At 46.1% G+C, this 20,011-nt stretch overlaps 1 protein-coding gene across 4 annotated transcripts in view; it reads right to left on the minus strand.

Annotated features, from left to right (window-relative positions):
* Positions 1–15,066: 15,066 nt before the first annotated feature.
* LOC105473925 (phosphodiesterase 6D) overlaps positions 15,067–20,011 on the minus strand; it is a 57,488-nt gene continuing 52,543 nt past the window's right edge. For 2 of the 4 annotated variants that reach the window (XM_011728127.2, XM_071073551.1), the window contains exons 4-6: positions 19,538–19,643; positions 19,081–19,182; positions 15,067–15,668 (exon numbers count right to left, since the gene is read on the minus strand). In XM_011728127.2, coding sequence (XP_011726429.1) covers positions 19,095–19,182; positions 19,538–19,643 — 194 coding nt within the window. In that variant the 3' untranslated portion in view covers positions 15,067–15,668; positions 19,081–19,094. The remainder of the gene's footprint in view (positions 15,669–19,080; positions 19,183–19,537; positions 19,644–20,011) is intronic. The other 2 variants (XM_011728128.2, XM_011728129.2) reach the window with 2 other exon arrangements.

Here is a 20,011-nt window from a genome sequence, read left to right on the forward strand (position 1 = left end):
CTTCACGCAGCCCGGAACCTCCCAGTTGTCTCTCTGCCCCAAGGTGTACCTGAGAGAGGGGAGGTGACTCCATCCCATCTGGAGAAATGCTAGATTAAGCAATGCTAAAAGGGTTTTCTGGCAGGGCATGGTGGCTCGTGCCTGTAATCCCAGCACTTCGGGAGGCTGAGGTGGGAGGATCACTTGAGCTATAGAGTTTGAGACCAGTCCCAGCCTGGGCAACACGGTGAAACCCTGTCTCTACAAAAAATTAAAAAATTAGTCAGGAGTGGTGGCGCATGCACCTATAGTCCCAGCGACATGGAAGGGTGAGGTGGGAAGATAGCTTCAGCTTGGCAGGTCGAGGCTGCCGTGAACCACTGCACCACTGCGTTCTGGCCTGGGTGATAAAGCAAAACTCTGTCTTAAAGAAAACAAAAAAACAAACAAAAGTTCTCTTTCTGTAGAATTCCCTGGGCACTGGGTAGTGCCCAGGGAATTCTAACATACAAAGGTTGCTGAGTTTCCGAGAGGAAAGTTTAGCATGCAGTTCACTCTCAATTTATTTGACCTGGATTTTTTCACAGAGAACTATTAACATATTGAAGGACATTAGTGTCCAACAAAAGCTGATCTTGCACAAGGACCCTCACCAGGGCTCAGGAAATGTTTGCTGAACCAAGCAGATGATGGAGAAGGATTCCTTTGAGAATTGGTTCCACAGTCTGGCTCTTGGAACCTTGCATGGGCCTTGTCTTCCCATGGCTACAGGTAGCTTGGGGGCCCTGTGCTGACAGCGCTACATGTCAGTATCAGCCCAGCACAGGAGGGAGGCATGCCCTTGGCTAAGGAGGTAACTGGCATTTCTAGGTGGGGGGACAGTAAAATGTGGAAACTGGCATAAACCTTTCTGGAAAACATTTTGATCCTGTATATCAAGATCCAAAAAATACACACACATACTTTTGACCTAGAAGTTCCACGGCCAGGAAACCTGCTGAGGAAAGGCCGGGCATGGTGGCTCACGCCTGTAGTCCCAGCATTTTGGGAGGCTGAGGTGGGCGGATCACTTGAGGTCAGGAGTTCAAGACCAGCCTGGCCAACATGATGAAACCCCATCTCCACTAAAAATAGAAACATTAGCTGGGCCTGGTGCGCGCCTGTAATCTCAGCTACTCTGGAGGCTGAGGCAGGAGAATCGCTTGAATCTGGGAGGTGGAGGTTGCAGTGAACTGAGATTGGGCCATTGCACTTCAGCCTGGGTGACAGAGTGGGACTCCGTCTCAAAACAAAAACAAAAACAAAACAAAACAAAAAACTGCTGAGGGAGACAGAGGCACTAGACCTGAAGGTGTCCATGACAGCATTATTATTATTATTATTATTATTATTTTATTATTGAGATAGGATCTGGCTCTGTTGCCAGGCTGGAGTGCAGTGGCATGATCTGGGCCCACCGTAGCCTTGACCTCTTGGGCTCAAGTCATCCTCTCACCTCAGCCTCCAGAGTAGCTGGGATTACAGGTGGAGCCACTGTGCCTGGCCTAACATTATTTATTGATAAGAGTAAAAAATTAGAGACAAGCCAAATGCTCGATCATCAGGAAGCAGGCAAGTCACTTACAGTATAACCACTTGGTGGATATAACAATGTTTACAAGGAATTTTGAAAATTGTTTTTAAATTTATAAAAGCATTCCAGGCCCCCTGTATGACCTTCACACTAGACAAAAGTACTATGTGAGGAATACAGTGAGACCCCCCTCAACCCCTTGTCTGGTCCAGTAGCCCTCTGTTAACTGTTAATGTGAAGCGTGTGTCCTTCCCCCCAGAACTACGAGTAGTTTTGAATAATGTAGAGAAGAGCTTGTTTTAAAATGTCAAGAGAAAAAAAGTTGATACAGAATTGTGTCTACAGTATAATCTAATGATCAAGAAAAAAAAAAAGTCAAGAATGAAGTTCACCAAAATGTCACCTCTCGGTGGTAGAATTATTTTTTTCTTTAAGGTTCTTTTGTAAATTTTCCACACACAGACTTCAGCAGGGAAATAAATTAACAATCAATAAAAAGAAAGAAAGGAAACAAAGAAAAAAAGGCAAAACAGCAATCTGCACATCCATCACGTCTCTTTCAGTTGCAGGTGATGGAAACCTAACTCAAACTGGTTTATGAAAAAAAGGAAGTTTGTTGTCACTAGGATGTCCTGAGATAGCATGGCTTCAGGTACAGCAGGATTCAGGCGCTCAAACCATGTACATCATCAGGAACGCGTCTCCCTCCTGCCCTGTGTCAGTTCTGTTTTCTTTGGCATTGGTTTTGTTTTCTGGCCATTTCACAGCTATAATACTATTGAACATGGTGACTACTGTTCACAGCTTCTTCACCTAGCTTGCTGGTGGGAGTGGGAGGGCTGAAAAGGTAGTATGTTAACAGGACAGTTGGTTTTCTAATGAAACTTGAGAAAGCAGTGTAACAGACATCATGAGCCCTGTGGGAAGCCAGCAGCCCCTCGCCCGGACTCCTAGTTCAGCTGGGATTGGGCTGTGCTCTGCAGGCCCTCCTCATGGGGCCTGCTGGGACCCAGCATCTCCGAAGGGGAACCAGTCTTTTTCCCCATGGCTCCAGCCTAAGTCCTGCAGACGGCTCTCACTGGTCAGATCTGGTCACTTGGCCCCATCCCCAAGTCAGTCCCACAGAAGCACTTGGACAGAGAGTGAGAATGGGGTAGGAGACCTTCCATTAGGAGGTCTTCCATTATGAAAAATCAGTGTTATGAATAGGAGGGAGGCTGGGCAGGAGAAAGCAACTGATGTCTTCCACATCCAGTCAGTGGGTATTTGAGGAATTTCAATACAATTCAAAATGGAATCAGGGTGACCTGGGCCTGCTCCTGGGCAGGTGGACCTGGAGTATGACTGCACCCAGTGGTAGTGGAACCACATGTCAATATTCCCCTTGTTATTGCCCCTGAGTACTTCTTTCACTTCCCCTCATAGTTCTTCCACCACTAGGGCAAGGCAGGGAGCTTCAGTCTCATTCTCTGAGGGAAGGACGCAGCCTGGGCCAAGAAGACACTGCTCAGCTTAGTTTCAAAGTAGACTCTCTTTACTCATAGCGAGATGAGAAACCAAGCTCTCAGGAGTAAAAAGGGCTAATGTGTTTTTATGTATCATGGACCAAAGTTCAGAGACATGACCACAGTGGGAGAGGACAGTGAGAAAGGGCCCTGCCGACTACACGGGGAGGGGATGGGCCCTTCAAGCCTGACAGGAGTGGGGCTTGGATCAGGAGAGAGAGAGACAATTTAGACATGAGTGACCTCATGGGCTGGCAGTTAGTGCCACACGATGCCCCAAAGACCATGCAGGTCCTTCAGTGGATGCCAACACAGAATGCCTGTGTCTTTGGGTGCCGAGCCACCAGCCTCTGAGGAACTACACCCTCATCCCTGCTCTCTGGGTCCTTTCCAAGCAGAGGAAAGATGCTGCTGTCCGAGGGATGTGGCTGCTTGAGACCTTGTCACATAGCTGGTCACCAGGCTTACCCAACACTCCTGCTTTCCGGTGCTCTCGAGGTCACTCCAGCCAAAAAAATGGCCATCTGCTCTCCAGGTCAAAGTGGTGCATAGAAGGGACCAGATGACATCACAGCCAAGGACTTCTCAGGGAACAGGCAGCACCAGAGGATGGCACATCCTTCACAGCTCTCATGCCCAGCCCTGTCCTGAAGATGCTGGGAGCAGGACAGGCCCGGCTCTGATCCTACTTGAGGGAGGCTTTAGGCAAGAAACTTCCCCTATGAGACTTTGGGCTCCTCATGTCTGAAATGGAGCTCACCAGCTCGGCTCCTCTTCAGATGAGGACAAACACAGGCCCCCCGAGTGTCACTGTTCATTATGATTAGTGACTGCAGGTTACAGGGATTTTGGCAACCCTTCTACAGGCAGGATGGGTCAGGGCTCTCAGGTGACACAATGTGACAGGCACTGGTGTAGCTCCAGCTGTTTATGGCGTAGGAGGCTCATACAGCAGAGGACTCAGCCACTGGAAGAGCTGAGGGGTCTGTGGGGGACTGAGGAGGTCTGAGGGGGGAATGTGAGGGGGACTGCAGGGTGGGACTAAGGGGTGACTCAGTGAGCTCAGGCTGCTGTAACAAAATACCTTCAACTGGGTGGCTTATAAACAGCAAATATTGGCTGGGCGTGGTGGCTCACGCCTGTAATTACAGCGCTTTGGGAGGCTGAGGTGGTCAGATCACCGGAGGTCAGGAGTTCAAGACCAGCCTCACCAACATGGTAAAACCCCGTCTCTACTAAAAATACAAAAATTAGTTGGGCATGGTGATGGGCGCCTGGAATCCCAGCTACTTGGGAGGCTGAGGCAGGAGAATCACTTGAACCCAGGAGGCTGAGGTTGAAGTGAGCTGAGATCGTACCATTGCACTCCAGCCTGGGCGACGAGCGAAATTCCATCCCCAAAACAAAACAAAACAAAACAAAACCCCAGCAAATATTTATTTCTCACAGTTCTGGAGGCTGGGAAATTCATGATCAAAGGTGCTGACTGTCTACAAAAACAAAAAGGGTGCTTCATGGACGACACCTCTTTGCTGCGTCCTCACATGGTGGAAAGGGGGAGGGTGCTCTCTGGGGTCTCTTTTTATAAGGGCACTAATCCCATTCATGAAGTCTCCACCCCCATGGCTTAATCACCTCCCAAAGGCCCCACTTCCTAATACTGTCTTCTTGGGGAGACATAGGAATTTTTTGGGGGACACCAACATTCAGACAATAGCAGGGGGATACAGAGAAGGGACTGAGGGGACTGGAGGGGGACTGGGAGGAGAATGTGGGGGACTGAGGTAGGACTGCCCAGGGCCTACCAAAATAACAAACTGGTTGGGCATGGTGGGCTCATGCCTATAATCCCAGCACTTTGGGAGGCCAAGGTGGGGGCACTGCTTGAGTCCAGGAGTTTGAGACCAGCTGGGCAACACAGTGCAACCCCTGCCTCTTAAAATCATTTAAAAAATTAAAGATAAATAAAAAACAGCGACTTAACTTTTACTGGTAGCCTCTTGTGCAATAACATGTTTTTGATGTGGCCATCCCAGTGGCTTTTTGCCTCCTCAGGTAGGAGGCCAAGGAGATGCCTGTGTGCAGAGGCATGGTTTTCCTTAGAATATCACTGTGTATCTCCTCCAGAAATACCATTAAATCCACAGTTGAGGTTCTAGAATTTGGTGCTATAACATCATTTGTAGCCTACAAATGTTTGAGGATCACTCTGGTTGCAAAACTATTTTGATATCATAAAATGTCTACTTTTTTTTTTTTTTTTTTTTTTTTTTTGAGATGGAGTATTGCTCTGTCGCCCAGGCTGGAGTGCAATGGCACAATCTCAGCTCACTTCAGCCTCCCCTTCTTGGGTTCAAGCGATTCTCCTGCCTCAGCCTCCTGAGTAACTGGGATTACAGGTGTGCGCAACCACGCCCTGCTAGTTTTTGTATTTTTAGTAGAGACGGGGTTTGACCATGTTGGTGAGGCTGGTCTTGAACTCCTGACCTTGTGATCCGCCTGCCTCAGTCTCCCAAAGTGCTCGTACTACAGGTATGAGCCACCGCACCCGGGCGAAAATGTCTACTTTTAAGTAAGTCTGCTGTTACTTTTTTGGAATCTTCCAAGAAAAACTGGTTATAATCTTAGCCTAATTTTACCAAATGAATATTAGTTATTCAAAATTTTCAATATCTGTTAAAGAATATTATTGCTGAATATAAGCCAATTAAAAGTTGGTATATACTTGCCAGTAGAGATTATTTGGATTCTAATCCTAAGAGCTAGACCTCAAGTAAAAATATGCATGGCCAACAATGTATCATAAAGAAAAGAAATGATCATGATTGACCTCTTTAATAACATAAAACAATAAAGTGTAATTTTAAGTTCTGTAAACAAGTAGACCAATCATCTCCACTTGATTATGCCAGGGCACCTTGTGACCCATAAAATATTCAGATAGCATATTATATCTCAAATGCACATAATTTAGCTGCAAATGAAATAATTAATATATATAAAGCATTCAAGTGACAGTAACTTTGCTTATCCTCTTATAACAGAATTATTTGGGGGATGATTTGAGCAAGTCAGTTCACTTAAGAAGTCTTTCTAAGATATCTGAGTAGATGCCTTTTCCATTGAATGCATTTCCTTTAATAAGTGCAAGAATTCAAAAGCATTCCATTGAACCAAGAGCTGCTTCAGAGCTCAGAAGTGGGTGGTCAATACCCATTTGTTGCTACAGCTGCCAGTAATGGTAATGAGTGTGTTTCTTTCTTGAGACAGGGTTTCACTCTGTCACCCAGGCTGGGGTAAAGTGGCATGATCTCGGCTCACCACAACCTCTGCCTCCCAGGCTCAAGCGATGCTCCCACCTCAGACTCCTGAGTAGCTGGGACTACAGGTGCGCACCACCACACCCAGCTAAGTTTTGTATTTTTGGTAGAGATGGCGTTTCACCATGTTGCCCAGGCTCATCTTGAACTCCTGATCTCAAGCAGTCCCCTGCCTCCACCTCCCAAAGTGCTGGGATTACAGCAGGGAGCCACCGTGCCCAGCTGATTATATGTTTTTAACCCTCTGAAAGACATTTTATTTTTTTGAGACACGAATCTCACTCTGTTGCCTAGGCTGGTGTGCAGTGGCATGAACGTGGCTCACTGCAGCTTCAACTTCCTGAGCTCAAGTAATCCTCCTGCCTCAGCTTCCCAAGTAGCTGGGACCACAGGTGTGTGTCACCACACCCAGCTAATGAAAAAAAAATTTTGTTTTGCAGAGACGGGAATCTTGCTTTGTTCCCCAGGCTGGACTTGTATTCTTGGGCTCAAGCAATCCTCCTGCCTCGGCCTCTCAAAGTGCTGGGATTGCAGGTGTAAGCCATGGTGCCTGGTCCTTCAAGACAAATATGTCTTTAAACTAAGAGCTTAACAGAGGTCCCCAAACTTTCTCTGTTCACAGCAATCTTAGTGGTTCAGTAACTTTTATTAGTGCACCTAGGCCAAAATAAGTTATCTAACTCCTCTTTAGTTAGTTAGGTTCAGACAACTTATGAAGCATTTCTGCCTTAATTTGGTAGCTTGTCATATTATTTTGGAGAAAAAAAGCCACATAAATTGAGAAAATATTTTCTTTTTTTTTTTTTTGAGGCGGGCTCACTCTGTTGCTCAGGCTAAAGTGCAGTAGCATGATCTCAGCTAACTGTAACCTCCACCTCCCAGGTTCAATCGATTCTCCTGCCTCAGCCTCCCAAGTAGCTGGGACTAGAGGCATATGCTACCACACCCAGCTAATTTTTGTATTTTTTGGTAGAGACGGGGTTTCACTGTGCCAGGCTGGTCTTGAACTCCTGGCCTCAAGTGATCCACCCACTTGAGTGTGGGGATTACAGGTGTGAGCCACCATGTCTGGCCTAATTTCATTTTTAATTAAAATGAATGACTTACTAATGGAGTGTGTGTGCCTATTAGTCACTGCACAGCTTTTCGTACCTTGGAATCCAATTGGATGCCACCACCCTCATATCCTGTTCACATTGATTTTCTCTGGGTTCTTGCATCTTATCACCCAAACCTCCGCAAGCTCAGCTTCCCACAGACATTTCATCAAAGAGAATGCAGCATGGCCTAATTTGAAACTTAACAATCTTGAGCTAATAGTTAAGAGTTAATAGGACAGATGTTCAGTGCCACTGTATTTTCTTTGAAAATTAAAAAAATCCTGCGGCCTTCCTGTGAGTTTGCGGAAGTGCCCTGGGAACCAAACATCTTCGCCAAATCCCTGATTCTCACTCAACTCCACCCCTCAGTTTATTCAAAGCTACAGCTGAAGCTGCTTGGTTACAGATCAAATAAAACCAAATAGAATTGCTAAGCCCGATTATGTCTTCACTTTGAGGACCATTTTAATAGTGTGTTTTGAAAGCTGTGAAACAATTACCAGGTCATTAGCAAGAAGTTCTAAAAATAAACTTGACAATATAGGCTTAAAGTACTGTCCCACAGGCACAGGACAGTATTATAACTAGCGGGGCTGGTGATCAGATTGCACCTTCATCTGTTCTTTCTGGCTGTGCCGTGGAGAATAAGTCAGGAAGGGAGGCCAGTGCTGCAGTCCTGAGATGGTAACAGGAGCTGAGGTGGGGGCCGTGGGGATGGTGAGGACACGAACAAGATGTTTATGAAGTGAGGTCAATGGGCAAGGGTCTACTGGGCTGTGGGGCAGTGGGGCAGGGAGAATGGAGACAGGGCATGCCCATACCCTGGGTGGATGTATCCAGCCACTCTTCTCACGCATGACTGGGAGTGAAGGAAAGCAAGGACACCTGACCTCTTTGCCCGACTTTTTCCTCATTTCTCTTCTCCATCATACACTAGGCTGCAAGGGGAGGGCTTTCACCTTCTCCTATAACGCAGGGATTTCCTTCACGTTGTAGCCTGAGTTCTCTGTATTCAACAGGTAATCAAGTAGGGTACACCTGGTTCTTGTCATGCTGATGTCAGTTTAAGGGATTTAAACACTCTTTTCTTTTGGAGTAAAGCCTGGCTTTCCAGACTTTTGGTTTGCTGGAGACTAGAAAATCCTGTTTTGGAAGTCAATTGCTGAATGTTGACTTCTTTCATTTTTTTTTTTTTTCCCCAAAAAACGGAGACAGGGTCTTGCTATGTTGCCCAGGCTGGTTTCGAACTTCTGGCCTCAAGTGATCCTCCCCCTTGGCCTCCCAAAGTGTTGAGATTACAGTTGTGAGCCACCCATGCCTGGCTTTGACTTCTTTCAGTTTCTACACCCCGTCACTCCATACTGATGCTGTCATTGTACTGTCTTGTTTTCCTCAGAACACTGATCACTATCTGAAATTATTTGCCTTCTGTCTCCTCCCATTAAAATCTAATGGGAGATTGGCTGGGCACGGCGGCTTATGCCTGTAATTCCAGCACTTTGGGAAGCTGAGGTGGATGGATCAGGAGGTCAGGAGTTCAAGACCAGCCTGGCCAATACGGTGAAACCCTGTCCCTACTAAAAATACAAAAATTAGCCAGGTGTGGTGGCGGGTGCCTGTAATCCCAGCTACTTGGGAGGCTGAGGCAGGAGGATTGCTTGAACCCAGGAGGTGGAGGTTGCAGCAAGCTGAGACCACGCCACTGCACTCCAGCCTGGACAACAAGAGCAAAACTCCATCTCAAAACAAAGAAACAAAAAAATCTAATGGGAAAATAGGGCCCTCACTCATCTTGTCTAGTAAGTTATCTCCATCACTTAGAACAGTGTCTGGAGTATAAAAAATGCTCAGTAAATGTGTGTGGAGTACATGTATAATGCTTAAAGAACTGGCACATAGCATGTTCTCTTTTTTTTTTTTTTCTTTTTGTGGAGAACGGGGTCTCGCTATATTACCCAGGCAGGTCTCGAACTCCTGGGCTCAAGCTATCCTCCCGCCTCTGCCTCCCTGAGAGCTGGGATTACAGGCGTGAGCCACCACGCCCGGCAACATGTTCTCAATACACTACAACTAAAAAAGAAAATCTAAGATATTTTTGGGACGAGGCAGCTGGAAGAAAATGAGGAGCCTACAGATGAGGAAGGAGCAGAACACCCAGAAGAGGGGCTCCAAGAATGCAAGGAGAAGAGAAACCCAGCAGACATTAGAAGAATCAGATGCAGCAGAGAAAGCAAGGACTCGAAGGCACCCGACAGAGGGGTGGGGGCCAGAGCCAGATGGCAGTGTTTGAGGAGTGGATGAGAGGAGTGGGAAGCGTGAGTGAAGACAATTCCAAGTTTGGATCTGCAGAGAAAGAGAAGGACTAGGGCAGAAGCTGAAGGCCATGCAGGATTGAAGTCTTATTTTTAGAAATTTACTTTTTAAGGTGATTTGAACATGTTTTGTGGGCTGAGGGTTGATGGTCCGGAGAAGAGAAAAGGCTTTTCTGATTTTGTCTTGAGCATAGTCTCCTCTTCCTTTAAATTTCTATCTGGAATTTCTCTTATGGCTTTTTTTTTTTTTTTTTTTTTTTGAGAAGGAGTCTAGTTCTGTCGCCTAGGCTGGAGTACAGTGGCGCAATCTCAGCTCACTGTAACCTCCGCCTCCCGGGTTCAAGCTACTCTCCTGTCTCAGCCTCCCAAGTAGCTGGGATTATAGGCACCCACCACCATGCCCAGCTAATTTTTTGTATTTTTAGTAGAGATGGGGTTTCATTGTGTTGGCCAGGCTGGTCTCGAACTCCTGACCTCGTGATCCGCCCACCTTGGCCTCCCAAAGTGTTGGGATTACAGGCGTGAGCCACTGCACCCAGCATTTTTTTTTTTTTTTTGAGATGAAGTTTCACTCTTGTCACCCAGGCTGGAGTGCAGTGGTACGATCTTGGCTCACTGCAACCTCCACCTCCCAGGTTCAAGCAATTCTCCTGCCTCAGCCTCCTGAACAGCTGGGATTATAGGTGTCCACCACCACGCCCAGCTATTTTTTTTTTTTTTTTTCTGTAGAGATGGGGTTTCACCATATTGGCCAGGCTGGTCTTAAACTCCTGACCTCATGTGATCCACCCGCCTCAGCCTCCCAAAGTGCTGGGATTGCAGGCATGAGCCACCGCTCCAGGCCTCATATGGCATTTCTGATAATTATTTATTGTATCCTCCTACTAGAGACAAACTCAGTAAAGGTAGGCTTGTGCCTAGCACAGCATCTTATTAGTGGGTATAATAGGCCTATAAGTGTGGCCTGAATGTGGCTATATCCCCTTTGGAAGACTTTCATGCCTAACTAGGGTCAGACTCAGTACTTCATCACATTCCCCATCACAAAAGCCCAATACTCAAAACACTGGCAAGAAACATAATGGCGGTACAGATGCGAGGGTGTATTGCATATTACACAGCAAAGTTTAACCAAAATTCTCTAACTAGAAATCTGTATTCTTTCTCGCAAGTCTCCTTCTCCAAGGCTGTGTGGACTGGGATTCTTCTCCCATCTCCTCCCCAACACAGACTCTTAAGCCCCTCTTGATTGCCCTGAGCAGCTGAACTCTCCCTCTCAGCTTGTACAGGTCAGAGATGGGACTCTGCTCCTTAAGCAAGCTGCTTGGAGACCTCGGTCTGTCCTGCAGCCATCCTCATATACACATCTATGTCTCTAACACATATTAAATGCTTCTACCAGTATTTCTCAAAGCATGGTCCATAGACCACCTGCATCGGAATCACCTGGCGGCTTTAAGGTGCAGGTTTCTGGGCCTCACACCTACTGATCAGACTCTCTGGGAGCTGGGTGGGGTGGGGAGATGCCCATTGCTGGTTTGAAAATCAGTGACCATAGACTGTGCCAGGCCTGGTCTATAAGAGTCTCTTTCCAGGAACATTCTGCGGCCTTCAGTGTATCCAGGAAAAGCTGCTTCTCCAGGCATCTGGGCCTGCATCAAGGCCTGCCATACAAGAGCTGACTTTGACTTCACAAGGGTCCTAGTCCCTACAGTTCCCCTGTCCTCTCCTTTTGCTTGTGTTTACTTAGGCCTGCACCAATTCCCTCCTCCTCCTCCTAGCATTCAGCCTTCCTCCTCACCAGTTCAAATCCCACCCACAGTACTTGGAGCCCCCAGTCAGTACTGTCCCTGAAGCACACATTTTCTATTTTTCTTAAAGCAGCTAGCAAGAAGCATGTCTGACTGTTTTGGACAGACGAATGAGTGGAGAAGCATTCTCTGAGAAGTCCTTTCTCCACTACAGTGTGTTCAGTCCCATGAGAACATTCCTTGATGGAATTATGGGGAGCAGATACGGTTTAGCAAAGAGAAGGAGATGGGTTCACTCTTAGAAAAAGAGATGGCATTTTACGAAGGTAATTCAGGCTGGGTGCGGTGGCTGACACCTGTAATCCCAGTGCTTTGGGGGTCTGAGGCAGGAATTTCTCAAGACCAGGAGTTTGAGACCAGCCTGGACAACACAGTGAGACCCTCATCTCTATAAAAAAGTTTTTAAGGCAGGGTGCAGTGGCTCATGCCTGTAATCCCAGCACTTTGGGAGGCTGGGGGGGGGGGTGGATCATGAGGTCAGGAGTTCGAGACAAGCCTGACCAACATGGTAAAATCCCGTCTCTACTAAAAATACAAAAATTAGCTGGGTGTGGTGGCATGTGTCTATAATCCTAGCTACTCAGGAGCCTGAGGCAGGAGAATTGCTTGAATCTGGGAGGCAGAGGTTGCAGTGAGTTGAGATCACGCCACTGCACTCCAGCCTGGGTGACAGAACAAAACTCTGTCTCAGAAAAAAAAAAAAAAAAGAGTTTAAAAAAATTAGCTGGCCGGGCGCGGTGGCTCAAGCCTGTAATCCCAGCACTTTGGGAGGCCGAGACGGGCGGATCACGAGGTCAGGAGATCGAGACCATCCTGGCTAACACAATGAAACCCCGTCTCCACTAAAAATACAAAAAAACTAGCCGGGCGTGGTGGCGGCGCCTGTAGTCCCAGCTACTCGGGAGGCTGAGGCAGGAGAATGGCGGGAACCCGGGAGGCGGAGCTTGCAGTGAGCCGAGATCGCGCCACTGCACTCCAGCCTGGGCGACAGAGCGAGACTCCGCCTCAGAAAAAAAAAAAAAAAAAAATTAGCTGGGCATGGTGGCGCACATGTGTAGTCCCAGCTACTCAGGAAGCTAAGGTTAGAGGATCTCTTGAGTCCAGGAGTTTGAGGCTCTTGTGAGCTAGTATCATGCCACTGCACTCCAGCCTGGGTGACAGAGAGAGAGACTTTGTCTCTCAAAATAATACATAAATAGATAAATAAACAATAAAGCAATTCATTTTCAGCTTATTTTTTTCCTTTTCTTTTTTTTGTTTTTGAGACGGACTCTCGCTCTGTTGCCCAGGCTGGAGTGCAGTGGCGTGATCTCGGCTCACTGCAACCTCCATCTCCCCGGCTCAAGCAGTTCTCCCTGCCTCAGCCTCCTGAGTAGATGGGACTACAGGCACCCGCCACCATGCCCAGCTGTTTTTTCTTTTCTTTACATTTTGTTTAGTCCTTCCTTCCTTCCTTCCTTCCTTCCTTCCTTCCTTCCTTCCTTCCTTCCTTCCTTCCTTCCTTCCTTCCCTCCCTCCCTCCCTCCCTCGTTCCTTCCTTCCCTCCTTCCTTCCTTCTTTTCCTTCCTTCCGACAGGGTCTTGCTTTGTCACCCACGCCAGTGTTCAGCAGCATGATCTCAACCCACTGCAACCTCTGCCTCCTGGGCTCTAGCAATCCTCCTGCTTCATCCTCCCGAATAGTTGGGACTACAGGCAAACACCTCCATGCCTGGATAATCTATGTTTTTTTTTTTTTTTTTGTAGAGACTGGGTTTTACCATTGTTGCTCCAGGCTGGTCTTGAACCGCCGGGCTCAAGCGATCCTTCCACCTTGGCCTCCTAAAGTGCTGGGGTTACACCAACTTGTTTTTCCATCCAAACTTTGGTATTTAAAAATAGCTTTTGGGCCGGGCACGGTGGCTCACACCTGTAATCCCAGCATTTTGGGAGGCTGAGGCAGGTGGATCACCTGAGGTCAGCAGTTCGAGACCAGCCTGACCAATATGGTGAAACCCTGTCTCTACGAAAAATACAAAAAAAAAAAAAAAAAAAAAAAAAAATTAACTGGCATGGTGGTGCGCGCCTGTAATCTCAGATACTTGGGAGGCTGAGACAGGAGAATTGCTTGAACCTGGGAGGTGGAGGTTGCAGTGAGCCGAGATCATGTTACTGTACTCCAGCCTGGGTGACAGAGCGAGACTCTGTCTCAAAAAAATAAAATAAAATAAAATAAAATAAAATAAAAAATAGCTTTTGAAGACAACAGATCTAATATGAGGAATTGAGTCGTCATTGAAAGATGGTGCTAGTACACTAAAAATGTACCGTTTCTCCTCCCCACCCGCTGATGCAAAGAGATTCAGGTAATAGAGAGAAAAGGAAAAGAGGAATCTGAGAGCAAGAGCCACACCAAAGAGAGCCATACCTTTGTTGTGTTCTGTCCTCTGGCCTCAGACCTTACTGCTTTGGTAACTTGAAAACATGTAATTGTTGGTATTTTATAAAAGACAGTGGCTTGCAGTGAGCCGAGATCGCGCCACTGCACTCCAGCCTGGGCTTTGATAAAGCAAGACTCTGTCTCAAAAAAAAAAAAAAAAAAAAAAAAGACAGTGAGGGCAGGCCAGGAGCGGTGGCTCATGCCTGTAATCCCAGCACTTTGGGAGGCCGAGCCGGGTGGATCACCTGAGGTCAGAAGTTTGAGACCAGCCTGGCCAACATGGTGAAACACTGTCTCTACTAAAATTACAAAAAAATTAGCTAGGTGTGGTGGCAGGCTACTCGGGAGGCTGAGGCAGGATAATTGCCTGAACCCAGGAGGCAGAGGTTGCAGTGAGCTGAGATTGCGCCATTGCACTCCAGCCTGGGCAACAAGAATGAGACTCTATCGCAGAACAAAACAACAAAAAAAGACACTGAAGGCTACTAGTAGCTCAGAGGTAAGAACACTTTTTGGTGTTCTCTTTTATGTCAGACCTGAAAGCACTGCCAGTTGTAATCCCTTCTCTCCCATGCTGGCTTCCAATGACAGCAGTCTTAAAGGCCTCCCAGCCTCCTCCCAGCCCAGATGCCTTCCCATCGTTCTCCAGTTAGGTCCATGCAGATCTTTTCATTTTGTAGCTTCTAGTCTCATTTAGGAATACAAGAGTCCCTACTCTACCAACTTAGAACTGCCCTTTCTGGAAACTTCTTGAACAAATGAATACTGTAAGCAAATAGAAACAATTAACAATAATAAACAAACAAAGGGTGCATGTATGTTGTGGAAAAGAACCATTAAAGATTGTGTCTAAAAGACAAATGTTAAGGTCATGGGCTTGGTTCAAGTATGTTGCACAACTTTGGAAAGCAGTAACTGCAGCACTAGGGAACAAGATCTACCAGTTCCATTCCTGGAGTAAAATACAGTTTTGATCTTATATTTGGTTTCTTTCCATTATGCAGCCAGGTTCACTTTCTAGAAAAAGGAGATAAAAGCAGTGCCATGCTAAAGACTGTAGGAATATTTTAATTCATATTTTTAATTACATTATGTAATAATATCACAGTCTATTTTACAAGTTAAATGTATGAGAATGTATGAAATAGAAATGGTAGGAAAAAAACTAAACATGGGTCAGGAACATGGAATTTTTCCAAAACCAGGGGCCAAAGGTAGATGTGTAGCCTGCAGGGCCCAAGGAGGAGACAAGGAGGGTGATAGGTAGAGTTATCGGTTTGTGGTATGTGTTTGTTCCCTGTGTGGGGAGGGAAGGATTTGAGACCTGTCCCCTGCCCTGGTCTGGGGTTGGGAGTTTAGTCTGGTCAGCTGGAAGATGGCAGCTTGGGAAAAAGAGCCATCTGGTTACCTACACAGAGCTGGTCCCCTGGTGGCTGCAGGTAGGTTCTGCTGTTGAGGGAATTAGGGGTGGAAGTGTCAAAAATCAAAAGTGTGGAGGAAAAAAGTAAACACAGTTTCCTCCTCCCTCCAAAAAACCCAAATTCTTGACATGCGCACACATTCTTCTTTCAAACATAGAAAAGTCTCACTCTGGATGTGCTTACAAGAAGATCGTCGTCAAAAAACTTTGTTTCTATGATAACGTTCCCACTGTAAGTAAGAAGAGAAACAGAGGGCAAAAGAGTGAGCATGTTAGGCAGAAGATTTCATTTCCACAAAGTGGTTTCCATCTGGATTCCTGGGCCAAAGGACATGTACCCACCCAGAGTATTAGCTTGGGGCCATTAAAATCCTTGTCTATATAGGGCTACAAGTCTAACACGATATTTAATTTATGTGGCTAGATTCATCCCTGTCAAGCTCCCAAATCAGAAGTGAGAGCATGTCTCCACTCCTTGGTACACTCTAAAGCCTTTAGTAGAGTGCTCTGCACACAGGGTGCTTATAGATCCGACTGACTTTCTGATACCGCATACATGGACACCTCTGGCTGGTTTATACATAGAAGCCTGCAGACCTCAGGGGCAGTATCCTTCCCTACAGTACTCACTATAGTGGAAAGGTGAGCTTTGGCCTGGCCCACACCTATTTTCCTGCCTTTGGGTATCAGCACCTTGCTCTTCATTTGGGAACCACCCTTCCTCCAGTCCATGTGCCAAGTGAGTGGCCCCTCACTCACCTGGCAAAAGGGTGAACAGAGGATGTAACTTAGGCCCATCAGACTCTTTCCTTTGAGCAAGATCCTTCCTGTAGCTTCTCCTTGAGGAAGCCATCCAGGGATTCCTGCCCACCTGCATCTTTCAAACCACCCCAGGTCTCCCCCGTAGTCTTTCAACTCTTGTATTAGCCAGAGCCTGTTTCTATGACTTACAACTAAAGAACACTAAATGATGCACCTGTATTGTGAGGGAAGAATTTTATTTTTCTTGGTGGGTATCTCAGTGCTCCCATTTGTAAAATGGGAGAGACCATGACCTTACCAAATCACACTTGAGCTGAGTTTAGGGCAACTGTTTTTAGGGGTTCTAAAAAGTTAAGTATAGTTGGTCCCCTACTTACAATGAATCAACTTATGATCTTTCAACTTTCTAGTGGATTTATGGGGATATTAAATGCATTTTTGACTTATGATATTTTCATCTTATGGTAGGTTTGAGACAGATCGAGACTCTGTCTCAAAAAAAAAAAAAAAAAAAGAAATAAAGACAGCAACAAAAAATCAGGCCTGGTGAAGAAGTAGTCAAATGAAGTTTAATAAAATCTAAAAAAAAAAAACCTGCTTTCCTAAACTACTCTGTACTTTCCCAGGGTAATTAATAACCAGCAGATAAATTTCTGCTTGTAATTAATTATAAAACAGGTAAATAAGGTGCTCAAAATCTGACTGGCTGATAGGATATAAAAATAGCTACCATTGTAATTAAAAATCTATTTTTAAGACTACTAAAACTTTAAAAAATTCATTACAAATTTGTATTTATTTATTTATTTATTTTTGAGATGGAGTCTTGCCTTGTCGCCCAGGCTGGAGTGCAGAGGCACAATCTCGGTTCACTGCAACCTCCAGCACTTGGATTCAAGTGATTCTCCTGCCTCAGCCTCCTGAGTAGCTGGGACTACAGGCGCATGCCACCATGCCTGGCTAATTTTTTTTTTTTTTGACACGGAGTCTCACTCTGTCGTCCAGGCTGGAGTGCAGTGGCAAGATCTCAGCTCACTGCAAGCTCTGCCTCTCGGGTTTACATCATTCTCCTGTCTCAGCCTCCTGAGTAGCTGGGACTACAGGCGCCCACCACCACACCTGGCTAATTTTTTGTATCTTTTTTAGTGGAGACGAGGTTTCACCGTGTTAGCCAGGATGGTCTTGATCTCCTGACCTCGTGATCCGCCCGTCTCGGCCTCCCAAAGTGCTGGGATTACAGGCTTGAGCCACTGCGCTTGGCCTATTTTTTGTCTTTTTAGTAGAAATGGGGTTTTACTGTGTTAGCCAGGATGGTCTCAGTTTCCTGACCTTGTGATCCACTCGACTCGGCCTCCCAAAGTGCTGGGATTACAGGTGTAAGCCATCACGCCCAGCCTCTGTTACAAAATTTAGATGGGGTCTTGCTATGTTGCCCAAGCTAGTCTCAAACTCTTGGACTCAAGCAACCCTCCCCCATCAGCTTCCCAAGTAGCTAGGATTATAGGCAAGTGTCACCACACCTGGCTCTTAAAAAAACTATTAAAAACTTAAAAAGGGGCTGGGCACGGTGGCTCATGCCTGTAATCTCAGCACTTTGGGAGGCCAAGACGAGTGGATCACCTGAGGTCAGGAGCTCAAGACTAGCCTGGTCAACAAGGCAAAACCCCGTCTCTACTAAAAAATACAAAAAATTAGCCGGGTATGGTGGTGGGTGCCAGTAATCCCAGTGACTTAGGAGGCTGAGGCAGGAGAATCACTTGAACCCAGGAGGCAGACGTTGCAGTGAGCCAATATTGTGCCACTGCACTCCAGCCTGGGCAACAGAGAGAGACTCTGTCTCAAAGAAAAAAAAAAAAAAAACCTTAAAAAGTAGAGACAGGCATAGTGGCACATGCCTGTAGTCTCACCTACTTAGGAGGCTGAGGCAGGAAGATCATTTGAGCCCAGGAGCTGGAGTCCAGCCTGGGCAACATGGCAAGACCCTGGTTTTTTTTTTTTTTTTTTTTTTTTAATAAAATAAAACCCAAAACCAAAACAAACAAAAAACCTAAAAGTAAATAACCTCAATTTTTAACAAATTCAATATGGCTTTCATAAAGGAACTGTTGAAAGAGATGATCCAATATTACACAATTATCTGTGGGACTAACTCTTTTTTTTTTCTGAAACAGAGTCTTGCTCTGTTACCCAGGCTGGAATGCAGTGGCATGATCTTGGCTCAACTGCAACCTCCACCTCCCTGATTCAAGCAATTCTCCTATCTCAGCCTCTTGAGTAGCTGGGATTACAGGTGTGTGCCACCATGCCCAGCTAATTTGGGACTAACTCTTTTTTTTTTTTTGAGACGGAGTCTCGCTCTGTCGCCCAGGCTGGAGTGCAGTGGCCGGATCTCGGCTCACTGCAAGCTCCGCCTCCCGGGTTCCTGCCATTCTCCTGGCTCAGCCTCCCGAGTAGCTGGGACTACAGGCGCCGCCACCTCGTCCGGCTAGTTTTTTGTATTTTTTAGTAGAGACGGGGTTTCACCGTGTTAGCCAGGATGGTCTCGATCTCCTGACCTCGTGATCCGCCCGTCTCGGCCTCCCAAAGTGCTGGGATTACAGGCTTGAGCCACCGCGCCCTGCTGGGACTAACTCTTTAGAAGGTACTATTACTATAACACTTGAGAGACTAACACCTTTCCCACAGACAATGGGAGGTGGGAAGTTATTGACAGTGTTTTTGGACAAAGCACAAACAAACTGTTCTTTGAACAGGAACCAAAGCTATTAATATGGTAAGCTATTCACCAAAAAATTGTAACCAAGTATCCTCGAAAACAGAATTATTAATAGGACTTTGCCAGATTCTGTTAAAGGTGATCTAAACAAAATACAGAGATACCGGAAGTATGGTAGTCAGGAATAGGAGCAAATTAACATAGATTCGGTATATATTAAATGCCAGTCTCCTTCCATGCCATCGCATTTTATCTTCATTACACCTCTGTAAGAGAGAATTAATTTCTGTGTTTAGAGATGAAAGACTAAGGCTCAGAGAGATAAAGTATATTAGTGCCCAAGATGACACAGGTAGTCAGTGTGAATCAGGAATTTAAATCTGGTCTAATCTAAAGTTTTTTTTTTTCTTTTTTTTTTTTTTAATTATTCTTTCCACTCTATCATACTGTCTTTTTCATATGAAAAAGGTCAGGAACCTGGAAACCTAGACACCCTCGGATACTCTTTTACTCTATTTCTCAACTGAGCTCTCTGCCCACTCAATGGCACCAGGAGTCCCACCTGCCTGGAATGCCTGTTTCTAGACACACTTCATAATTTCCTGAGACCTGCTCACTCACGTTAAGACGCTTGCTGGCATCATCTGGGACTCGGGTGCTGCCTCTATCAAGGACTGCCAGGTATTTGTGGAGTTAGGGATCACAAAGCCAAACTCGAAGAACCATTCTGAAGGAAGAAGGAAAAGCCGGGGTGAGCAGGTGCCCCAGTATAAAGTTTAAGGGCTCTTTGTCTCCCTCCTCTAGAGTGAGCCTCTTCCTACCCTGAGAACCACCGAAGGAAGCTATCAGCAACCTCTCAGACCAGAGGCATAAAAAAGACAGGGAAGCCTCCTCAGGTTGTCCTCTGAACTACACCAAAGGCTTGCTTCTCATGCTTTGAGGTCTAAAGGACTAGGACCAGTGACCAGGACACAACATAAGCAGCATTTTCTTAGAGGTAGGCTAGATGTGAACTATACATAGATACATAGCTCAATTCTCTTGGACTAGCTTGAAGGGGCTTATGTGCCCTCTTATACTGCATGGTGAGAATTC

Source organism: Macaca nemestrina, chromosome 11 (genome assembly GCF_043159975.1).
Source record: "Macaca nemestrina isolate mMacNem1 chromosome 11, mMacNem.hap1, whole genome shotgun sequence".
Lineage (NCBI taxonomy): Eukaryota > Metazoa > Chordata > Mammalia > Primates > Cercopithecidae > Macaca > Macaca nemestrina.